This window comes from Microtus oregoni, unplaced genomic scaffold (genome assembly GCF_018167655.1).
Source record: "Microtus oregoni isolate MIOR12 unplaced genomic scaffold, Mior012 000006F_ref0000085, whole genome shotgun sequence".
Taxonomy (NCBI): domain Eukaryota; kingdom Metazoa; phylum Chordata; class Mammalia; order Rodentia; family Cricetidae; genus Microtus; species Microtus oregoni.
In genome coordinates, this window is record NW_024543065.1 from 8,191,789 (window position 1) to 8,206,969 (window position 15,181).

Here is a 15,181-nt window from a genome sequence, read left to right on the forward strand (position 1 = left end):
GGAAGAAAAGGTTTAGTAGCATTTTAACTATCCTGTATCTTCCTTTCTCCAAAGCAGTCTCAATCATCTGTTGACATCTAATTTGAACATATTTATCCTCCATTTCTGTCCCAGCCATAAACTGAGACTCCGATGTTCCAGCTGAACCTCTCTGTCTTGTAGAGACCACTCCACAACTATCAACACGGTAAAGGAAGATCTATGCATCTGAATCCAACTGGTGTTCATTTCCTAATTAATTGATGATGATTCCCCTTGAAGCCACTGTCCTGTATGTCCTTTTCTGTTTCCCCGGACAGGAGTGGTGTCTGTGGCCTTCGACTTTCCTTCCTCTTCCCTTTGCCTAAGATCTAAGCATAAGATGTGCTTTTCTTATGAGAGCATATCTCACATTTTCTTTATGAAAGTCACCTCAATGGCAGTTCTGTAAGAGTCAGATGTGCTGATCCCCCTCTACCCAGTGTTCACTGCTAGGGAATGGACCTTGGGAACAAGAGAAGCGAGCAGAAACATCCTCTTTCCTCTGGCCTTCTCTGTGTTTGAAAAGCCACTTTGGACTTTGGGGATCTCAGTGTGCTCATTCCTAAGGAGAGAAACCTGGACCAACCAGTTTCTAAATTCCTTCGAGCTCCGACAATATAAAGTCCCTTAATAACACACTTACAGATAAGTCATTCAAAGGGCAAGAGTATTGAGAAATTAAAATTCTGATGCCCTCTTGTAATAAGTAAATACATTCAACCCAGGACACAAACCCTAAACATTCTAGTCCTATGAGTAGATCACATAGGAGCTGCCTAGATATTTCGGTGTCATAACAGGTAAGGGATGGCACAGTGGATAAGTACCTTATGCATATAGTAGCTTATAAATGTCAATTTCAGCAACAAAATGCCATTATATTTCAATGGTGGTAAACTGTTCCTGTAACTCAAATTTAGATTCCCTTTTTTTTAAGCAAATGTGACATTTTTTGTTAAAAGATACTGTCTATGCATTTGAGATAATACAAAACAATGTGTGGTGTGTGGCATATACATGATTTATGAGACAAAATGGACACCAGGGGTAAAATTTAGCTTACAACTGGATCACTGCCAGTTTCAGTGTATGGGCCTGAGTTCCTCTTCCCTCCCTCAGTGCTCACCTGGCCAACACATGGCATCTGGAAGTAACTGTGCCTTGGAATCCTATGTCATCATTCAAGACTTTAAGACTATACCTTTTTTTTGTCATTGATGCATAAGTTCCCAACGAGTCTCTTGTTCCATCTGGCTAATTTCTGAGATGTGGAGTTGTGGATATAATTGACTTTGGATCACCTCCTGTTTTCCGTTTGCTGTAATGTCTTTGGGATCCAATCAGGGTGTTGAGTTCAATGGGACATTTATTTATTTTTCCAGGGCTGGGTAATCTAATGCGACAGGGAACCCTGCTGTATCTGGCTGCTCGCCTGTCCACCACTGTCTGACTTGTGTCTGGTTTTGGCTGTTAGGACATGCTGCCTTGGTTCCTGTGCAGGAGCTTTTGCCAAAGACTTTTGCTTGGTGAGGAACTGCTGGCTAAGAGATCATGCAAATATGCAACTTTGTCAAACAGAGTGAAATCGTTTCTGTGACTGTAGATTTTGAGTCCCTCTGCAACACTTATTATTGGATCGTTTTCACACTCAAAACTACTGCAAATAAATTGGCATTTTATTGGTACTGATTTTTATTATAATTATGGATTGATTATATCTTCATATATTTGTAAATGGGTCACATTTACTTCTCCATAAAATTTTTGGTCATGTTTTTTACTGTGAAGTTTTTACTTATTTTTAGGAATCATATATATATATATATATATATATATATATACATTATTTCATTGCTTTATCAATTATATCCACTATAAGTATCTTTATTTAGTCTGTGTCTTTCCTTTTAAATTTTTTTCTGGGTGTGTTTTAGCAAGCAAAGTTGTCATTTTAATACAATTATTGTTATCAGACATTTCTATTTTGATTTAACACCTTTGGGAAATCTTTTGCCACCTTGAAGTGATAAAAATATTCTTCTATTTCATTTATTTTTTTAAGAAAGAGTTTTGCCTTTAACATTAGAGTCCTTAAACCATGAAGGATTTTTTTTTTCATTTTTGGGCAAATTAATGCTGTATACCTTTATAAAACAGCCCTTCTTTTCCCCAGGGGCCTGTGGTGCATCTTTGCTGCTTCTCTGGTTTTTGTGTCTGAAAGTATTTTGTACCACACTGCTCTAGCCATCTACCTCTGCAACAACAGCAGCATTCCTTGATTACACAGCTGTGAAACATCTGGATCCCTTTCCATCACTCCCTTATTCTTTTTCAGAAGAGCCTTATACTTGAATTTTAAATTGTTTTGAGTACATGTATATGGTATGTGTTCATGAGTGTGTGGCATGTGCCCATGTGCATGCCTATGTATTGTGGTATGTATGTGTGTGTACTTGTGTTTGATGTGTGTGTGTGTATGTGTGTGTGTGTGTGTGTATGTGTATGTGAGAGATAGACATGTGGTGTGTGTGGTATGAGTGCATTGTGTGTGCATGCACACACATGTATGTGTAGTATTGTGTATGTGGAGGGTGTGCATATGTGTGTATGTACATGTGTGTGAGTGTGCAGTGTGTGTGCATGTGTGTGTGTGTGTTGGGGGGGGAACAAGCATGAATGCCAGAAGACAAGTCTCAGGAATTGACTCTTTCCTGACACCTTGTCGAATCCAAGGATGAGAGTGAGATCAGCAGGTCTGTGAACCAGTTCCTCTGTCAACTAAACATCTCATGGGCCCACTCTTAGGCTTTACATATTTCTCTCATGAGTTTTAGAATTTGATGAAGTTACTAGTTGTTTTTACATTTGATAATATTCTTTTCTAAAGGTAAAAAGATTTGTTTTGCTCTTTATTTATATGTATGTGTATCTGTGTCTGTGTGCACGTATATGTACTTGCATGTAAGTACCCATAGAAGACAAAAGGGGGCATCAGATGCCCTGGAGCTGGGTTTACAGGCAGTTGTGTGCCTCCTGACATGAATTCTGGGAACCAAACTCTGGTCCTCAGAAAGAATGGTAAGTGCTTTTAACTGCTGAGTCATCTCTCCAGTTCCGGGTATTAATTATATATTAATTCAAATGTTGTTGAACCTATAATTCTTTTTGGAAAAAAGATGACTTCTTACAAGCTGAATCTTTCTAACTGTAAATGGTCACTCCACACATTTATTTATTACTGAAATTTTCTTCAAGCATACCTTGTGTGTCATTTCTTAGATTTATTCCTGATTACATTAAAAGTACTTTAGTATTAATTTTTGAAATAGTGAAAATTTTTTATAGCTGGAAGGAATGACACATGCCTGTAGTCTCAACACTTAAAAAGACTGAAGTTGAAGAATTAAAGAACTGGAGGCCAGCCTGGGCTACATGGTAAAACTTTCTCTAAAGATAATGTAGCTTTTGTTTGTTAGTTCATGTGTGTATTGATGTTTGCTGCAGTTCAGAAAATCTCCCCTCAGCCATAGTGTGTATGCTCTGGTGTTTTCCTTAAACAATCTCATAATTTAGGAATAATGCAATTTCCTTTCTAGTGCTAGGTTTTAGAACAGATTTTTTTCTTTCTTTTAAGTAAATTTTATGACATTTGTATGCACGTGTGTGTGTGTGTGTGTGTGTGTGTGTGTGTGTGTTAGTACAACTTGTAGACTTGTTTTTTCCCTTCTACTCTGTGAGTTCAATCCCAGAATTAAACTCAGATTGTTAAATTTACTGGCAGGTGCCTTAACCCACCGAATCATCTCACTGGTACCTGTTTCTCTTTCCTTGTCTCAGCAGGCAGCTGCATAAGATGATACAGCATATTTGACATTTCTCTAATTTTGAAGAGAATTCTTTTGAAAATTTCACCACTCAAAATGATGTTATTTTTGTTGTTGTTCAATAACTATAGTCTTTTAAGTTTATTATTTTACTCCGATTAATGTTTTATCTTAAATCATAAATAGATGTGGAACTATCTGAGAAGCTTTTCAACATTATTTGAAATGATCATGTTTTTATTTCAAACCGGCTCATGCCCTATATAATGTTTATGTACATTTCTACTGGCCAAATAAATGATGGAGCTTTTAATACACAGCATTTCTTTTTTATGTCTAAAACCTCTCCATAACAGTGGCTCCCAAACTGGGATTTCAGTGTGATCACTTATGAAACGTTAGGAGAAATCAATCACATTTATCTTTAGATCCATAGTTCCTTCGCGATGTCAAGTGAACCCTGCATTTCAGTGATAAGCCCGTTAGTTTTCCTGGTCCCTGGTATTTAAACCTCTTTCTTGAATGTGATCTGAATTCCCATTTCTTACACTGTTCTATCATATTTGAGGGGCACATCAGAGAGGCATCGTAGAATAGCTGGAGGCATTCTCTTTTCTTAATTCTCTGGCAAACTTTGCCTAACTTTAGAGCACTCAGCCTCAAATGTCAAGTAGAATTTAGCTCTAAAATCCCTACTTCTTCTTTGTGGAAAGATTTCTATCTCTAATGAAATTTACGTAAGATTGGAGATATTTTATTTTAAGCTGTTGTGATGAATGATATTTTTCTAGGAAGTCACTTGATCTATGTCTGGGGAGCCATCCTGGGCTCACAGACAGCAGGATGGACACAACGTCTCCCTAGCGTTTGTGACGCTTTGATGCCAAAGCGCTCTAGTTCCTTAATATCGTCTTCCTTACGGTCAGGTAACAACGGTGCATCACCTCGTGGAGAGCTAGACTGCCGGCTAACCTCCATTCAGAAGTCATCAGCTGGGCTCCTCAGAGTGGATTTCTATAGAAAGGGTTCCTTCTTGCTTCCTCAACACTGTGGTCTTAGATTTTTCTTTTTTTTTAGCAAGGGTATATGAGCTAGTCTTTGCTACACCTAACCCACCCAGTGCATAATGAACAAGATTGACACATTGATAATTTATTGTCACAAAAAAACCAAAAAAACAGTTCTAGGCCGGGAGGTGGTGGCACACGCCTCTAATCCCAGCACAAAGGAGGCAGAGGCAGGTGAATCCTTGTGAGTCCTAAGCCAGCCTGGTCTACAAAAGCTAGTTCTAGGACAGGTAGAACTGTTATACAGGGAAACCCTGTCTTGAAAAAACAAAACAAAACAACAAACCAAAAAAAAAAAAAAAAAACAAAAACAAAACAAAAACAATTGTTCGTTTGAATTTTGGTGGCTGGCATGCTTGGTACCTGTAAAACGGGTCACTTAAAAAGAAAAAGAACTGGGTAGACTTTTTAATGGGTGAGTAAAGTGTTTATTGAATAAACACGAAGCTGAGTTCAGTCTTCAGCACTCTTGTGGCTATGGTGACATGAGCCTGTGACCCGAGTCCATTGATGGAGAGGGACAGACTGGAGGATCCCTGGCCTCCCTCCCAGTCAGCCAACTAGTCATACTTCAGGTTCAGTTCAGCAAGAGCCCTTGTCACACAAACCAACAATATGGCCAATAATCAAGGAAGATATCTATTGTCAACCTCTGACCTTTACACTCATGTGCATACATGTGTACCCTACACACACACACAAGAGAAAAATAACAGAACCTTAATTAAAATCTTTTATTGTCTTCTAAGAATTAAATGCATAGAATTAACACAGGTAAATTATGAATTTTCTGGATAATCTGATTCCACGTAACCAGATAAGTAGGAATTAATATAACTTTTTTTTATCAGAGACCAGCTTCGAAAAAAATACCACTTACCAGGGTAGGGACATGGGAATTAAAAAAGTTAGTAAAGGGTATGAAGAAGTGAGTGAAAATAATAAAACAGAAAACATAGACTAGTACTGGGAGGGAGTTGCAGTGAGTACTGAAATCGCCCACGTTTAATTTCCATTTGCTTAAAAAAAAAAAAACCGTCCCCAAGAGGTAGAAGTAAGATTTAAAAAAAAAAAATTGCATTAATATAATACAAGGAAATGAACAGACCAGTAGAAGGTTGTGGTCTACATTCTTAGTTAAACATTCTCTAGCTAGAACAAGACAAGTAACGCTCACACCCTAGACCAAAACATTCTGTCAGCAAACCGCTCCCTGGGTGGAATGAATCCATTGTTTCTCCCTAAGGGAACTGGAATTTAGTTGGAGCCTCAGACTTTTGTTTGGGGTAGGAACAGATCTACTTCTCTATTCCTGAAATACAAGGCGCGGCTATTAGTCAACACCTGCTGACAATAACCTTGAGAGAGCAGAATTCTCTGGTCTAAATCTAGGTGCGACCTTTGTTTAAGGTAGAAACAGGCAATAACCTTGAAGAAATAGAAGTTCCAACTCTCTGATCTTTGGTCAGGGTAGAAAAATTGGCTCCCAACTTTGGTCCTCCACACTCTTTTCAATTTTTTTTTTTTTTCCGAGACAGGGTTTCTCTGTAGCTTTGGAGCCTGTCCTGGAACTAGCTTTTGTAGATCAGGCTGACCTCGAACTCACAGAGATCTGCCTGTCTCTGCCTCCCGAATGCTGGAATTAAAGGCGCACACCACCACCACCTGGATTCTTTTAAATTTTTCTAGAGCACAGGAGGCTGGAAAGATGGCTCAGAAGCTAACAGAACTTGCTCCTATTTCCAAGAACCTGGGTTCAGTTCCAGCACCCATACTGAGCAGCTCACAATGGCCGGTTCATCATGGCGCACATACAGAGAAATAGACACACAGGCATAAATATAACAACTACAAAGTTTTTTTAAGCATTGACTATAATTCCATTATAAGTACCTAAGTTTCTTTCATAAATGACCATCCCTTGGTTAACCACATGACAATACACATCTTAGGGATATATCATAAAGAATACAGTAACAGTCCCTCAGAGAGCAGGGTTTCCATGAAGTTCTCCTCTGTCTTGAAACATGAGATTAACTGATACTTTGAAAATATTCGGCAGGAAGAATCCGTTTATTTAGATTCGGAGGTGGATGAGCATATTCACTGGTTCCAGCGAGAATTCATGAAAACAGACAAGGACTGGAGAGAAATTGACAAGAGGATGAGCCAGACTCTGGAAATCAGAAGAAAGATGATTGACCGCCGAGCACCCCTCAAGGACATTCTCACGATGTTTCCTTTCCTGAAGTGCCCTTACCAGGTAAGCGTCTCTGGTCTTGGCGTCACATTTGCGTCACGTTCGCGTCAGGTTTGTTTTCTTCCTCTTTCCTCTGGAGACAGCCTGGCAAGGCAGTGGGTGTGGCTCTCAGTATGGTGTGAGCAGGACAGTTAAGGCAGTCAGTCAAAGCTGCAGGAAGCCCCTTTGAGAAAACCAATGCTGAAGTCTTTAGGATCAGCGTTTCCTGTAGGGCACAGGATGGGGTGATAGTGGGGGGGGGGGGGGCAGGTGTCTGTATGTATTTAGACAGTTAAGACGGTACGTTCAGAACTCCTCCCATATAACATTTTTCTATGTCTTTTATACTAACAAATCTTAGGGTCTTAGGATTTCCATTTCTGTGATAAAACGCCATAACCGAAAGCTGCTCTAGGAAGGAAGGGTTTATTAGAGAAAAACCAACCAGATCTTAAAGTGGTTTGACTGCTTCACTGTCCTATAAACACTGAGAGTCATTTGCCGGGGATGTAGGCTCTGAGGAAGAGAAGCGGCTCCTGGGGGAGGGACCCTGGCAGTTAAGCCCTATGTGCCACCACCTCGTAAACATTAGTATCCTCTCCTTTAAAACTCTTTCAACAGATTATTTTTTTTTTCTTCGAGATGAGGTTTCTCTGTGTTGCCTTGGAGTTGTCCTACTTGCTCTGTAGACCAGGCTGGTCTCAAACTCACAGAGATCCTCCTGTCCTCTGCCTCCAGAGTGCTAGGGTTCAAGGTAGTTGCCACCACCTCCCGGCCTCCAAGGAAAATTTAAAAATTAATAACACAATCACATTTGATTGTATAGAACTTCATCTAGGATTCTGTCAGTGGGCTTTAAGGATATGATGCAAGCCAAGCAGGGCTGAGATTTATGAGGGTGAACTTTCTTGAGGTCTTTGAGATGCTACCACGGTTTCCTTCCTGTGAAGCAGCCTCAATAGCCACCTCTTAGTTAAGTGAAAGTGGGTTCTGGATTAAAACTGTTGTCCCAGCCAATCAGAAGATCAGGCAGGAGGGGCCTTTATGCCAGGGTGTTTAAGGCCAACTCGGGCAACATAGTAAGACCTTTACTCAAAAACAAAACCAAGCAAAACCCATAACTTCACCAAAACACCTAAGAATGAAGCTAATAGAGCATGGAAAACTTTTGTAAAGAATCTGAGTTTTTTACTCTAATAGAGTAGGAATACTGCCAGCGTGGATAGAACTGAGGAACCAAACTAGATGAGGCATTGGCTTGCAGGCCTTAGCTCCTTGGCCTGGCATCATTGGTAGGAGAGGCACTTACTATGCAGAGCTAAAGTAAGATGGCTGTTTTGACAGGTGGGAGCATGCAGTGCTTAGTGGTCCCACTCAGCCCAACAGGAAGAGCCTGGGGTTTGGGAATGATGGACAGCTGTCCAGAGACAGACATGCTGAAACTTTGCCAGTAAGCCACTGCCACGTGGTGATGCACAGATTAATGGAGATGGGTTAAATTAATATGTAAGAGTTAGCCAATAAGAAGCTAATGGGCCAAACAGTGATTTAAATAGTATAGTTTCTGTGTGATTATTTCGGTTTGGGAAGGCCAGGAAAAACAAGCGGTCTCCCCTCAACAACTGAGGGCTGATGCAGGAAGTACACAGTTCAATAAGAAATAAGTTCACATCCAGAAATCCAAACCTTGTAAGAATCACCCCTAGGCTCGGTTTATCCCAGTCAAGGGCAAAGCCCAAAACAAACTTACCTAAACAAATGATGAAGTCTGGCAGGCAGGGAGGAACAACAAGGTTCTTAATGACCGACAGTCCAAAATTTTGCATCCTGTAAAGGAAAACCAGTTACTGGGAACTCCTTGCTGGTGGGTCGCCAGGAGACACCTATGCAGTGAGCAGTGTTGTTCTGGTTGCTGTGCTAGATTTCTGAACTCACGAGTCCAGACTATGGAAGAACCAACCCCATCCATTGGACAACAGTTTAGAGTTTAGACAGCCCTGATGAAGCTTATCTCCACCCAGCTCATATAACCATTTGACTGGTTCTACCCATGACCCAGCCTTCCAATGGCTGCCAAGCCAGTTGCTTAAGTGTGGTGGGAAACATTGTATGATCAGTGAACCTGAATTATCATGTATGTGGGAAATCTCAGCAGACACAGTGAATATAGGGGAAAAAAGATAGAGAAATTTAGAATCGAAAAGCACTTTATTTGAAGTGAGTGCCTCACTGGGTAGGCTTAACAGCACAGTGAAAACCAAAGCAAGAAGCTGAACTTGAAGATGAACAGTAGAAATTTTCCAATACATGTAACTAGGAAAAAATGATTAAAATTGTGCAGAAGGGCTTTTCCACCTGTCATTCATTGGGACTGTGACTGTGTCCACATTGAGAATATTGGCAGGCAATAACACTGCGAAGTTAGAAGCATGGAAAGAGAAAGAAAGGCTAGAGAAAGTTCTGTGAGCTATGCTAGATCTCAAGGTATCAGTATGTTTGAGTCGACTTACATGCAGGAGCATAAGCAGTCATTCATTTTTATGTTTCTTTTCCTTGTCACTTAAATGGCATATGGGAGATTCTCAGTGGATAATGAATTTGAAAATGGAAACCATGCTGTGAGATTATTGGTTCTGGTGAGGGGTAGGCATAGCAAAGATGGAAAAAACAGGATCTAAAACTCAAAATGAGGAAGATTACATGAACTGCTTTTGAAACATTAATCCTTGGCTATAAGGCTCTACTTATTTAAACTTTAATATCAACTTGATATTATCTCAAAATAAAGAAAAAACACAAACAAAAGCCAAAAACAGACAAACAAATAACAAAACCCCCACAACTCTAAGCCCTGAGCCCAGGCAAGTGGCAGATTCGACCTTCTTAACAGTTGCTTTCCTGTCTGCCTAGTGAGAGCCCTTTCCTGAGGCTCAGTGCTCCACTAAGAGCTGGCCTGCTGAGACTCACTGTGCCATGATGACTTCTAGCTTCCACTGACTTAGCTTTCAGACCTAATCCTTGGTCCATTTATGATTTACTAAAGTATCTAAGGAACCGTGAAGCCCCATGGGTAACATTAAATGCTACAATTTTCGGGACTGTGGTGACTAAATTAATTCATACTGGTGTAGATGACTAGGGGTCTGAGGGCTTTGTTCTGTCAACAAAGGAGGAGGGGCAGTAAGGGTGGAATTCTCTGGGAAGCCAATTTAGAAAATCCTGGGAAAGGGAGAGAAAAGTAGTTTGGAGTCAAGGGGCTTCCATGGGTTTTTGCTTTAGCTCAGAGGTCAACCCTTCTACACGTATGTTGTTTAACTCATCTTCCAGTCTCTAAAACACTCCTCCAGGGTCCTACGATTGGGTATTTTTCAAGAGTTCTGTCTGAAAATCCAATAGGGTTCCTGTTTTGCCTCTTGTTGGTAGCTGCTGAAACATGATGGTCCTAGCTTGGTTTCCGTTGATGTGAAGACGCAGACCCAAACCAACTCAGCTTATTTTGCTTGAAGGTTGCACAGTCCATCGTCAAGAAAAGCCAAGGCAGAGACTTGGAGACAGCAACTGAGGCAGAAACCATGGAGGAACAGTGCTTACTAGCTTGCTCCCCTGGTTTGCATTTTTTTTACAGAGCCACATGGGCCTCCTAAATTAATTAGCAATTAAGAAGATGCTCACAGGTGTCCTCACTGTCCAATCTAATAGAGGCCATTTCTCAATTGAGAGTCTCTCTTCCCCGCTATGTCTGGATTTATGTTGAGTTAAGAAAATGAACTGTAATGGCAAAAATGCGGTTTATATAAAGAAACATGTCTAGAATTCTACCTGTGTGACCCATGTGGCAGCCAGAATATGTGTGCATACACTGTTTGTGAGCCTCATTTAGTGGAATTTATATCTAAAATTTTAATTGGTAATTGACCTTATTCTCAATTCTAGTATTGTAAAACATCCAATTCCTTAAAATAGGACAAATATAAAATAAAAACAAATGTTTTCCTTAGGTTTTGTTGTTTTGTTTTGTTTTTCAAGACATGTTTCTCTATATGGCCCTTGCTGTCTTGGAAGTTGCTCTGTGGACAAGGCTGGCCTTGAACTCAGAGATCTACTTGCCTTGCCTCCTGAGCGCTGGGATTAAAGGTGTGTGCTATCACGCCAGGCTCCAAAGTTTTGATTCTGTATCCATTATTTGTTTTGCTATTCACTTCAGACTTTCACTCTTTTCCTGCTTGTCCTATGGCCACTACACTAAGAAATTAAGAACTCAGGTATATAGTCTACGTTATCTGCCAAAGCTTCATGCAATGGGAATGAGCTATCCACTCCCTTATATTATGAACGCTAATAACCTTTACACGTGGCCTGACGTACATACTCCTTTCTTCAATCAGATGTTCCGAGAAGTCCAACTTCTTACAAGAACAGATATCTATAAGAAAACAAGGCATATTCTGGAATCCTACTCAGAGAATATACTGACTGCATTTTCTGTGGCGGACAATCCAATCAACACTGCACTGCAAGAGAAGATGAAACACTATACAGATGAAGGAGTGCTGAAGTGTCAGTAAAGCCCAGAGGCAGGGGAGGGTCATAGCTATGTCTGTAACTACAGGGGTGGGGGAGGGTTGCAGCCATGTCTGTAACCACAGGGGTGGGGGAGGGTCACAGTCACGTCTATAACTACAGGGATGGGGGAGGGTCATAGCCATGTCTGTAACTACAGGGGTGGGGGAGGGTTGCAGCCATGTCTGTAACCACAGGGGTGGGGGAGGGTCATAGCCATGTCTGTAACCACAGGGGCGGGGGAGGGTCTCAGCCACGTCTGTAACTACAGACAGAGTTTTGCTGCAATGAGTGAAATTTGAGGAGATAGGAAAGAATTTTTGAAATGAGAGAGAAAGAAAAAGCCTAGGTTCAAAAAGTACACTCAACATTATAAAGTTATAGTATGGGCACCAGTACCCTTTAACTTTATAAGACACACCACAAGGCCAAACACATTAAATCATCATGGCCAATGGACACAGCACAGACCGTTGGCCTCTAGAGGGGAAACTTGAAGTTTGGAAGTTTTCATTTGAATATCTTTGTTCAAAATGGTTGTGGGCGGGGTGGGTGGGGGGAAGCAATCAAAGTAGTGTTTGTTGTGCAAGCATTGGGACAGGAGTTCTAGACCCCAGAACCCATGGAAAAGCTGGGCAGCTGTGTGGCCATCTGCAATCCCAGCGCTTGGGAGGCAGAGACAGGATTCTGAGGCAAGATGGCTAGCTGGACTAGCTGAATGTTCAACAGGAGATGCTTCTTCAATAAATAAATGGAGGGAGACACTGGGTGTCAACTCTGGGTATCCACACACACTTGCATGCACACCCACCCATATGTAAAGATGCATACACATATGTTCACAGACCACACATACACATGCTCAAAGTGGTTGTGAAATACTTGAGGTTTGCTCTTCACACTGGAGGGTAACGATAATTCACTAAAAAGCCAACCCATCTTCATGGTAGGTTTTCTAACAATTTCTCCAAACCCATTTTCTTTACATGGACATGCTTGTTCTGACAGATATGAAGATGACGGCCACATGTTTACTCCTCCCAGATGTTTTTGGGGATGATCCCAGCCTTTTTGTCGTTGTGAATGAGAAGGTATGTAGTATGTTAATGGTCATTCATTTTATACCTTCACATAACTTATAAGGTCAGTGATCTAATCAAGTTGTTTTTATCATACTCACATTTAGGCTACATAGTAACTAGCTCATTTACAGTAATATTGTGTGAATTTCAGGCATGCTTTATCATTTTGCTGATTTATGTATCAATGGGTAGTGACGCCATTCCTCTTTTTTAGGTGCATGCATCAACCCCGGTGCTGGAGGTTAAAAACCCTTTCCACATCAATGGCTGTGAGTTCTCTCTGTATCTGGACAAAGAGAAGCTTGCCAAGGTGGACGACTGTGTCACAGCCCTGGCTGCTTTGGTGGCTGCTTTTCGTGTGTTTGGGATTGAGTGTCCAAGAAGACTGTCCCAAACCTTTAACTTCCTGGAGACCTTGATCTTTGATGCACAGAGTCCCTGTATTCCATCTTTGAAAGAAAAGGAAATCAGATCTCAGCTTCCCATCAGTTAAGAGTATCCGAATTAGCCTCCGGGGCAACCGAAGCTTCATAAACAATTGCAGAATCATTTAGGGTTGCCTCAGAGGTAGGGCTTGAAAAACCATGTTGTTTTTTGTGTCAATGAATTTTTGATGCGTCTGTCCTTAACTTAGATACTTAAGCTCTCTGTTAAGTTTGGTAATAAAATACTACTTAAAAGTTCTGCACTTGATCTGAGTTCATAGGAATATGGCCAAGATTACATGTTCAGAAGTGTCAGTTTTTAAGACGTTATGAGGTGTATCATCCTCCCAGTTAGGGTCTGACCCTGAACGTAACTCAGTGTGATAACTTGAAAGTCCAGGAATTGGACAACAACCTAAGTCTTTTTGGTTAGAACATTGATTGGAAATATCTTGAACTTTAATATTTAAAAAAGAAATACGTAATCCTCAGTTTCCTTACCCCAGATGGCCTGCCTGGTCTGATACGTTTTAGTTTCCTTCTATCTGTTTCGAACACGAGGACAGCCGCAGTCTTGAGGCAACCTCCTTGGTAGACAGTCTTTTTGGCACAGGGTCAGCATGCATGTCCATCTTCTATGGTTCCTTCCCTACAGGCTCAGCCTGTGGTCTATGGTCTCATTAGAAATGTATTTGTTCACTCATAATAATAGTGAGGCAGTACTTCTGAGATCTAACAAGACTCAGTACTCGGTTTTCTGAAGAATCCCACAAGGAAAAACCGTAAAGCAATAGCTTAAGGTATGCCTTGATAGTATCATCAAAATATCATGTTATTTTCTAATTCACATCCTAGATATTACAGAGATTTCAGTGTGTTAATACCTGCAACACAAGTGGGTAAGCATTTTCTGGATTATTCCATCAAATGAAGTTTTAAAAAATGCTGAAAATTTTAATTTTTTTCCTTTTCACTAAGATAAAATAACTGCCTCACAAAGTTTTATTACTCAAATTACCCCCAAGAATCCATTGTTTAAAAATTCCACAATCTGTCTTCAATCTGGGTTTACTAAATTCTGAAGTGTGTCTTTCCTTATAGGGTCACAGTCGGAAGCTGAGTGTTGCCGTCGCTCAGGGTGACGGGCAGAGGCTATGGATAGTTGGGCTATGGATAGATGGACCTGTAGACAGGTCTCATTTGCCCCTGTACTGTACTGCACATCTTTCGGAACCGCAAGGACAGTCCCTGCGCATCCCACAGAGGCATCCTTCTCTTTCGTCTCACCCTAAGCTATATACTCAGGCATCCCCTACCATCAGCCCTTCCTATTTCCTCCTTTAACACTTAGGCCATATTGCAGCCATGGGACAGTGAAGGATCACATGCTTGAGGTACACGGAATCCTCACCACTCAGGGATGTTCAATGTTTTGCTTTTCCTACAACAGAACAGCACATTGCTTAGGAGAAAAGTCTTTTTTTTTTTTTTTTGTTTTGTTTTTGTTTCCCCAGAAAGGGTTTTTCTGTGTAGCCCTGAGTTAAATCTTTAATAAAATTTAGGAAATCTCTTTCATTATAGCATACACTTTAAATTAGAAAGAAAAACATATTCTCAATGTGGAAGAAAACTACTTGGGCTAAAAATGTGATTGCTGAATTTTTTAAAAAAAAAATACTTATCCTTCCCTAAGTACACTGACAAAAATACTCAATCCAACAGTCATTAGATCGCTAGGTTGCCCCCCTGCCACACACACCTTTCCTTTGTGGTGTGTGTACTGGTTCCTGTGTGTCTGTGTGGTCAGTGGTCCATTTCCTATAATTCTGTGTCTTTCTGTATTATTACTCTCTGCACCCCACTTCCTCTTTAGGAAGTATGAGTGTTTGCCCGCATGTAACTCCCGTACACCGTATGTGCCCAAAGGAGGCCAGAAGAGGGGACTGGATCCCTGTAACTGCAG

General features: G+C 40.8%; 1 protein-coding gene across 2 annotated transcripts in view; it reads left to right on the top strand.

Moving 5' to 3' along the window:
• Positions 1 to 13,286, top strand: part of Samd3 (sterile alpha motif domain containing 3) — a 39,706-nt gene extending 26,420 nt beyond the window's left edge. For both annotated transcript variants that reach the window (XM_041655058.1, XM_041655057.1), the window contains exons 7-10: positions 6,975 to 7,175; positions 11,537 to 11,708; positions 12,720 to 12,802; positions 13,008 to 13,286. In XM_041655058.1, the coding sequence (XP_041510992.1) occupies positions 6,975 to 7,175; positions 11,537 to 11,708; positions 12,720 to 12,802; positions 13,008 to 13,286 (735 nt within the window). The remainder of the gene's footprint in view (positions 1 to 6,974; positions 7,176 to 11,536; positions 11,709 to 12,719; positions 12,803 to 13,007) is intronic.
• The last annotated feature ends 1,895 nt before the right edge of the window (positions 13,287 to 15,181 follow it).